The sequence below is a fragment of the Pagrus pagrus genome (genome assembly GCF_965226575.1).
Source record: "Pagrus pagrus genome assembly, chromosome: 22".
NCBI classification, from domain to species: Eukaryota; Metazoa; Chordata; class Actinopteri; order Spariformes; family Sparidae; genus Pagrus; species Pagrus pagrus.
The window spans coordinates 16,389,011-16,398,428 of NC_140204.1; the positions used below are offsets into that span (position 1 = coordinate 16,389,011).

Below are 9,418 nucleotides of genomic sequence, written 5' to 3' on the forward strand. Positions count from 1 at the left end.
ATCATGTCTTTTTTAGGCTTTACAAGTTGATATAGAGTTCTTAATGTGAACCATGTGCTTGAAGTTGGCAGATGCCTGGTTTCACATTGTTCGACTCACAGTGAAGTCTCTTGTGAACATGAAAATTTAGCGACCTCTTCAGAGCAGATCATTTCGGACATCCTTTGCACTTCTTTTGAGCACATGGTCCACTGTTGTTTACCTCTATCACCTAGTGTTGATTTACTATTGATTTGACTGGTGAATGCTGTTTAGTATCTCTGGTTATTTTATATTTTATTTAATATCAACCACAGAGATCACACTCATGTTTTCTCTATACCTGATTACAGCTTCCCCTTGGCAGTTGGGAGCTGATCCCTTGAATGAGAACTTTCCCACTAGTGACACTCAGTGGTTTAAAACAGAAACAGTCTGCTCCATTGCACTCCCAAAATATAATCTAGGAGATTAATTTATTCTGACTATATTGAATGTGAATGAAAGAATTTCAGAAATTGAACACATTTCTCAAAACATTCATCATTAAAAGGCCAAGAGTGAAAAACTGCATTCATGATTTAAAGTCAGTCTGTAGTTTTTCAGCATGTCAAAACACTGAATTTACCTCAATAGGCCTTTTTCACAGTTTGAGTTGTTACATTAGGTAAAGCACAGATGTTACTAATAACATCAAGGATGGCTCTGCTCTATTCAAATGTCCCAGTATGCCAGGAGCCAGCATGCACATGAATGAAACGCAGGTGTCGTTAATGTTATTGTTTACACCTGTTCTTTTCCTGCTATGCCGTCAATATGTCTGCTGTGAAAATGTACTCAATCATAGTTAATTGACCTATGTCAGAGTTTGAGTGCACACATGACCGAGATAAATGTTACGTTTTGTTGCGATTTGACATTTAAGATTAACTTCAAATGCTTGAGAACTGCACAACAGGTTGTTTACTGATTATTCATCTCTGTGTGTTGCACTTTTCCTAGTATTTCCAGGCTGTAACAGCCTTCCTGGAAAGGAGCACAGGTCCCCTCTCATATCTCTCTCTACCTTTCACTCTATGACACAAAAAGGGGCACAAGTGTTAGGACTGGGAACCGAACCCAGCACTTTTAAGGGTACAGACCCAATTATGTTGGTACTAACGAGTACTACTATTGGTTTTATCCAATGAATGTGAAGAGAATAAAGGGAGAGCCGTCATCATTGGGATGTATTTTGTTTTATGTCAATCAAACTGCACAAATGTGGGTAAAAGTGTTTTTTGCATGCACGTGGTCGTCAACCAAAGGGCGAAGAATATGTTATGAGCTATGGGGCAGAGTAGATTTTTATTTTTTAGGTTAACTGTTCAGTATATCAGAATTTTAAACTACCTCTCGGCATTGGTAACGTGGCCCACATTAGCCCACACTATACTATTTCCCCTCATTTGGTTTTTGGGCTCTGTTCACCCTACATCCCTGAAACAAGTCATAGTGAGTCAGGGCCACACTTGCTGCAATATTCGCGATGCAAATTGCAAAACTGACCAGGGCAACACGTCTAACCTGAGGAAGCACCAGGTCAAACATTAAATACATCTAAAAGCCAGTGCTACCATGTTTGCAGGTCAACTGCAACAGCCGAAGTTGACGTTAGCATGCCAGCAGCCAGCGCTGCAGTAGTTCTTGGAGAGGTAAACCCTCAAACATTAACGACAAGGCATCAGTATCTTCATTGACATCTTTTTGTAATTAATTAGCTAGTTGGAGAAGTTGTCGTTAGAGATAACTGGGTTTTTAAACTTTCTTGGTTGAACCTATCTTAGCATTTTTACCAGCGTTAGCCAAAGCTCAGCGACTACCTGCATCTACTGTAACCAACTAACTTCATAACTTCCTTACAAACATGCTCTTTAGTATGCTAGAAACAATATGTGATATTTTTTGGTATATCAGTTTTCTGGCTCAGCGGATGTAGCCTGTTGGTGTAAGCCTGCCATTGAGCAACTATTTTAGTTAGTTCTCTTGCTTTCTGTGTGTTACTATTTTCAAAAACCCTGTCGCTGCAGGAAACAACAATAACCTCCAAGCTAGCAACCGACACACTAAAAATGGCAACTTGCTATCGCTAACAGTATGAATGTAAATTAACCAGCAGCTCTTACCCTTTTCTTTTGCAGGGCTTTAGCTGTATTAATATCAGGGCTCGCCCACCCACATGCAACACAAGTTCATCCCAACACCGTTTTGCACAAACGAGTGTTTCTTTCCCTGTATACCGGAATGATAGAGAGGTCTGGCTGTTTCCACATTTTAGTCCAGTTATTAATTTTGAGTGAAGTGCACAGAGTAAAGACAGTTTCTCCAGCTGTTTCCAGGTCTTTGAACTGCTTCTTCCTTTGAAGTAACGCAGGTCGTATTTGGTGACTTATTTTTAAATCTGCCAAGGAAGTTCTATTTTCACCCAGGTCTGTTTGTTGGTTTGTCGGCACGATTACACAGAAACTAGTGAAAGGATTCCCACGAAACTTGTATGTAGGATGGGTCTCGGCCCAGAATAGACCCCATTAACTTTTGGTGTAGATCCAGAAAAAGGGATGGATCCAGGATTTTTTCTCTCTTTTTTTAATATTGTGAGTTGTTTTTTTTTGGTTTTTTTTCATAACGTTTTAGGGTATTGAGTTATTTCTTAATTTACCAAATTTCAGGTATCAGTATCAGTTCAAATGTGTACAGTACCCAGAACTACTCAGTGCACAACTGAGCAGGACCCAGACAGATGCTTCACTGAAAAGCCATGGATATGCTGATGGACCCATAGACAATTTTGGTGAACAGGGTGCAGAATTTTGTACTACGCCTCTGCACACACACACACACACACACACTCACACACACACCGAGTCATAGCCAGGGGTGGTGAGTCAAGGTTTGTGTGTGTAATGGGTAAACACACATCAATGGTCTGACTAAGGTCACTCACCCAGCCTGCAGTCGTGTCCACTCTACATGAATCATCACATCGGCAGGAGATCGACGGACTGATGGAAACACACATTTTATTACGAATTCAGTTTACTGAATTTGTAATTAATAGGCCTAATATTTTAACTGTCCCTAACTGACATCTTTTTGGTGCTTTTGTACTTTTGTACCTCAACCACACAACCGTGAAGTTCCCCTCCTGGAGATCAATAACCTGCACTGGTCATGGCATGATTGCCCTCTGGACCTCAGGACAGTGTTCCCAGCACACACCACCACTTCACACACAGCTGCGGACTCTCTCTGCTCCTGGTTCCACTGCCAGCACCTCAGGGAAGCTTGGAGTCTGCAGACCACCCAAGGGCTTCGGGAGAGTGCACACTGGGAGGCCTGCAGGGTGTGTGAATGCACTGAAGGATGGCCATGTTATGGAAAGAAATGGCAGGTGGACTGCTGCTCACTTTGAGCCTCGCTCTGCTGGTGTGGAGAGCTGAGGGGCAGGGGAATGGACGGGATAAGGTATGTTCACATGCAATGCCACAATTATAATGCCTGGAATGAATAGTTCACTGGGCACCATCTGATAGCCTCAAGAGCATGTGTATCTGTTAGCAATCTTCAAAAACAGTTTTAAAGAGAGGAAAAGAGGAAATCCTGATTACTGTAACCAGTGATGGAATGTAACTAAGTATATTTACTTAAAAACTACACTTAGGTACTTAGCTGTACTTAACTTGAGTATTTCCATTTTTTGCTGCTTTATATCTCCACTGCACTACATTTTGGAGGTAAATATTGTAGTTTTTACTCCACGACATTTATTTAATATTTTTAGTTACTTTGGAGATTGTATACTGCCTCAGAGCCAAAGTAGTGATTTTGTTTTTTAATTGATTTGATTTATCAGCAGTCAGATAAAACATTGATTCAGATTGAATGTCAGATGGGCTAGGCCAATAATCAGCCTATTCGTAGCATAAAGATGGAAATATATGTTTATTTTACTTTTACTTGTACTTTTGATACTTGAGTACATTTAATATCAGATACTTTTTTAGTCAAGTATTATTTGTATGGGTGACTTTCACTTTATCAAGTAATACTTGAACACTTTCTTTACTTGTACTCTTTTACTTTTACATCGTTTGCTTTTTTAGTATGACTTGAGTACTTTTTCATGACTGCTTTAATCAGGGGAAAGGTCACATGGTCCTTCAGTAGTAGGAAATATCTGTGGATGAGCCACTAAGGACATTTTAAAAAGTAATGTAATGACACAAAAAACTCTGTTAATTCTATGTTTTGTGGGTTTTTGACAGCTCAATATGAAATAGTAAAAAAGAAAAAATCATTCAACTCATACTGTATTAATTTTAGATGCCAGCAGAAGAGGAATTTCCTAGTTTGTTCAGACTGAGAACTTTGCTCAGTTGTGGGTGGAAAAATACACAGCCAACTGTTTTTTTCTTTTTTTTTTTTTACCTCATTGAATGATTTTATGCAACTAGGTTTAGCGTAGCCACTGTATACTGATACACTGCATATGGCTCCCTTGTAAATGACTCCACATTGATTTTGCACTTCATTACCACTTAAGAATTTGAGTGACCACACTACCCTCATTAAACAGCAATTAAACCCCCTACATTAAAATTAAATTAAAACATTTAATCAATAATTGAATAATAAAATTCATCACTGTATGTGGAAGGAAATACAAAAGCAGACTTTGAAGAGCTGAAGTGAATGACTGGTGTTAAATGAGCGCCTTGTGTCTTCCAGAAACAAGTATCAGGCGGGGCTACCATCTACCTCGGCCAGGAGAGAGACTCCTGGACGCCACTGATCCACACAACAGTCAACCTCAGTGAAATCAGCAGGTATGTCTGCAGGGGCAAACCACTGCACAATGAAGGCTTCACATCAAATACTCCCTGATAATCTGCAAAGAAGAAATCACTCCTTTCCATTCATTCTTTTGGATTTGACACTATTCTTTTCTGTTTTCCTGTCTCTCTAGTATCAAGTCAACCTTTCAGTTAAGAACATTTGACCCAGAAGGTGCAATTTTCTATGGAGACACCAAAAACGGGGTGGACTGGTTTGTTCTGTCCCTACAAGACGGGATTCCTCTGATACAGATCAGCAAAGGAGACATCCACATCAGCGTGTCCGGCGGACCCAAACTCAATGATGGAAAATGGCACACAGTGAGTTTCCAGCGTAGTTTGAACATTGTTTTTTTGTGAATCAAGTGAGAATGTCTTGAAGCAACACAGATCTCAGAAACAAGTTGTTTTGCACTGGAAACAAGTGAAATCTTCTCAATTTTGTTGAAGATTTAAAGGTGCATTATGTAGTTTTGGGGAAGAAATTTTGATCAGAAGAGAAAGATCTTCATTGAGTGATTTTTATATGCCTAAACAAACTAAATAAACAACTCTCTTTGTTTTTGTGACTGAATAAACAAACTGACCTTAAAGGACAACACAATTTCATACTGTTCTACTTTGTTTATATGTGGCGGACCCTGCCACCATTCTAGCTTCAAACAGTGTTCTGGGGACCTTGTTTTCCTCTGAGAACAGCTTGTTTATTCAGTTATATTTCTGAGTTTGTATTATTACCTCATTAATATTACAAATATTAAAATTCTGAGTTTAATTTCTTCTCCAAAACTACATAATGCTCCTTTAAGGCTCAACACTCGAGAAGAAATGGCTTTTTTTCTTTCTTTTTTTTTTGTACATCACAATAATCTTACAGTATACTGGACATATTGTGTAGTTTTCCAAATTGGTGACCATGTGTTGCAACGCAGGAACTCTTAGTCTGAATTCTTCTTGTGCTCCTGGTGCCACCAAGCTGGCGGTGAGCAACCAAGGGAAGTTTGTGATTCTAGAGGTGGACGGCTCAAACGGGCTGGTGGTGGGAATGCAGTCCAAACAGACAGAGGAGGTCCTCTCAGGTAAACTCCGACTGGCTCTCGGCGGGACCCTGATCGACAAGGAAGCAATGATTGTTCAGGTATTGTGTTGGTATAAAATCTACTTTTATCTGTCTCGTTCAATAGATGAACAGGTTATTTTGTGATGATTAAAGGGACAGTTCACCCCCAAATCAAAACTGCATTCTTTCCTCTTACCTGTTGTGATACTCCATCTAGATTGTTTTGAGTTGCCGAGTTGTGCAGATGTTTGCTAGATGTCGGCCTTCTCTGTAATATCTTCTCTCTAAAGTGCCAAAAAAACATGTTTGAAAAACTCAACAGCGATGTCTCTTTCCAGAAATCATGACCCGGCTATTCAAGATAATCCACAGACCTTGCTGTGAGCACTTTTAAGTAGAAACTATGTTCTTTCTACCTAATTCAACCTGTCAACATCGGCTGCAGCTAACGAAGCTGACTAAGTGCTGGGCTACGTTATGTAATTGACTACATTAGTGGCTTGAAATAACTCACAGCTGACTTCTGGTTTCACAAACAGTGGGCTCCTGAATGAAAGTCCAGTCCTTGTTTAACCCTGTTCCCCTCCCTATATGGAGCTGACGCTCTTGACACTGCTTCTCTTCACTTCCTCCTCTAAAGCTATAATAATTACTACGCCCTCTAGAGGCCGCCTCCTAACAACAAATGTAAGAATGGGCCGTAATGACCTGCTTGATTTTTCTACCTTTATGGTTGTTATTCTTAGGAGACCAAGCTCGGATAAATAGCACTACAGGTACAGGAGAATATATTTTGTTTTGATTTGGGGGTGAACTGTCCCTTTAAAGGTAGTAAGGATGAAATCATAACAGTTACTGACTGACATCCGCTGATGAACACTGTGTTAAACACTTTAGAGCTCACAAACAAGCTAGTTCATGGACCTTGACTTGGGATTCAACCGTATAACATTTCAAAGCAAGCTCTATGGTGGCTGCATTGACTTCTGGGTTTTTGAGCCTTTAGTTGGCATCTCTGTTACTTCTATTTTGGACCCCACCACAAAATCCAGATTCTAAAAAAAACCCTTTTGTTGATCTCTCTGAAGGACTAACACCAGAAAAATTACTTTTCTGTTGGTGCTCTAAAATTGAAAATTTATCACACTGTACTCTGGCTGCAGCCTTGTGCTGGAAATACATCTCTTACATGACTTAGTGTCAACATTTGGGGAGCCATCCTTGGTAATAAAACAGACATACTACCACAAAATGGGCTTATAAATTACAGATTATTTTGTTTTGACCCGGCAAGGGTATGGTGGGTGTTTTTCTGTCTAATCACCCTGTAGGGACTTTGACAATGTCCACTGCAGTTAATTCTAGTAAACTCATTACTGCTTTCTTTGCTGTAGTTCGAGCCACACTTGGATGGCTGTGTGCGTGAAGGCCACTGGCTGAACCTCAGCGTCCCCTGGGACACAGAGGTGGAGGAGCTCTGGCCCTGCTATCAAAACATACGACCCGGCAGCTTCTTCCCTGGCACCGGATTTGCGATTTTCAACACCTCAGGTGGGAACATTGTGCTGGATTGTGCAAGATATGTTCAAGTACACTCCTTTAAGGAATCAGAAGCTTTCCAACAGGCCCGGAGCATACACTCCTGTCGAATAAGTTGCATCTTTTTATTCATAGCTCTAATCAGATGTAACATGGTAATAAACAATAAATTAACTCTATTAATTTTGTGAGTTATTCCTCTGCCCTCTGCAGTTTTCTCCATCGAGGTAGATCGTGCGGTCAAGGCTGAATTGTGGGGAGATTTCAGTAAGATGGATGGAACCATTTTAAGCATCAAGGCTCCTGGGCAAGAGCTAATGTTCGCTTTAGTGTCCAATAATAACACAAAGGTATGCACGTAAATGACTCAAGCTGAATTTGCCAACAATTCCTAGCATAGTAAAAGTCAGTGTGACTTCACAGCTGTGTGAACATTTACATTTGCTTCATTATACATGCACAGGAACACATTTACAGACACACACTATGTGAAGTTTTTCTCCTCTGTCTCTCGATGAATTCGCAGGAGGTCACACTCACTTTCGGGGAACAAAAGATCAGTATGAAAGACACACTCAAGAAACTGGAGATAACCTTTCAGACAGATTTACTGCGAGTGCTTCAAGATGAAGATGAATCAAAGACCACAACGTTTTCTATCAGTTCAGAGAGCCACCCTGGTCACTTGAACATGTGGAGAGTGGGTCGACTTGCTGTTGGAGGTCTATTAGGTGAGATTAAGATTGTAGATATTTTCAGATATTTGATTTACAAAATAAATAAATAAACACAGTAAGCATAAGAAAATAACTAGTTGCAATGAAATATATATCAATGAAACTCATTGATTAGGCCAGATCAGGAGCTTGATGGAGTGCAATACAAGGTCACTCATGTTTCTTCTTCCTCCTTTTCATTTTTCAGGTGAGGGTGAGGACAACACCGGCTCCCAGTTCTTAACAGGCTGTCTGGAGAAGATTCAAGTCCAAGAGAAAGATTTAGACCTGGATTTAGCTGTCAAACACATGTCAGTGTCCTCTCACAGCTGCCCTGCGTAGACCACAAAAGCATGCGTGAACAACATGTGGACTAGATGTTTGCAGTGGATTCCTTTGGATCAAAATGACATTTACAAAAATATGTACTGTGCAAGATCGTCTTCTCAATATACTATAGAGACACAGCACCCTCTACTGATACTCTCTTATTGGGCAACTTACAGTCAAATGTGGTATTTCTACCTATAAACTTATAAAATGTGGAGACTTAACAATAAAATATGAAGATGTTTTCCAAAGAATATCTGCCCATTAGCCCCATTCCAAGAGAAAATGCTGATTAATATGTAATGTCAGGGGTGTTGCGACCTTGGTGTGTGCAACAGTATGTTTTTGAATAAAATATGATTCTTCCGTAATATGGTTATCCATGAATGTGACTTTTGAAGCAAAACAAAGGCCAGCATTGCTTTAAGGTGATTTAAACACACAATTAAAGAATGATGATGGATGCTGAGTGGGGTTTGAGTGAGAAAGATATTTAACACATGGATTTTGCTCCCTCTAGTGGCTTGTTTAGGACAATATAAGAGTCAAAACATCCACCAGTAAAACAGTAGATTCATGTAAAATCAAAAATGTTGCTTATTATCTAAGAATAATAGTGTATAACTTTAAGGAGCAAAAATAAATGTACCATTGCCAGGAATCTAAGGCTCTTTTTCATTTATTATTTATCAAATGACAGCGTTGAAATATTCTTCATATCACATCAAGATTACTCATTGATACATTTTATGATTTTTCCGCTCTTGATTGTCAAAAAGGTAAGTAGGAGGCATTGTTTAAAGTGATAAATTTTTACTACAAATTCATGTTGAATAAACAAACCATGAAAAGACTAAAGAAAATAAGTGAACATTACACTGTTGTGACAGTATTTCTCAATTAATAAAAATGTAGTTAAT

The 9,418-nt window shown here is 39.5% G+C and overlaps 1 protein-coding gene across 1 annotated transcript; it reads left to right on the top strand.

Moving 5' to 3' along the window:
- The first annotated feature begins 3,074 nt into the window (after nt 1-3,074).
- Nucleotides 3,075-9,004, top strand: shbg (sex hormone-binding globulin). The gene is made up of 8 exons (XM_084344013.1): nt 3,075-3,483; nt 4,747-4,844; nt 4,985-5,174; nt 5,830-5,991; nt 7,308-7,464; nt 7,666-7,802; nt 7,979-8,183; nt 8,377-9,004. The coding sequence occupies exons 1-8, from the start codon at nt 3,382-3,384 to the stop codon at nt 8,508-8,510; spliced, it is 1,185 nt and encodes a 394-aa protein (XP_084200139.1). The 5' UTR covers nt 3,075-3,381; the 3' UTR covers nt 8,511-9,004.
- The last annotated feature ends 414 nt before the right edge of the window (nt 9,005-9,418 follow it).

Bases quoted from the DNA above. Each gene is read 5' to 3' on its own strand.
- shbg (XM_084344013.1), top strand. From the start codon at position 3,382: ATGGCCATGTTATGGAAAGAAATGGCAGGTGGACTGCTGCTCACTTTG. The intron at 4,845-4,984 runs GTATGTCTGCAG...CTGTCTCTCTAG, and splicing joins AACCTCAGTGAAATCAGCAG to TATCAAGTCAACCTTTCAGT. The intron at 8,184-8,376 runs GTGAGATTAAGA...TTCATTTTTCAG, and splicing joins TGCTGTTGGAGGTCTATTAG to GTGAGGGTGAGGACAACACC.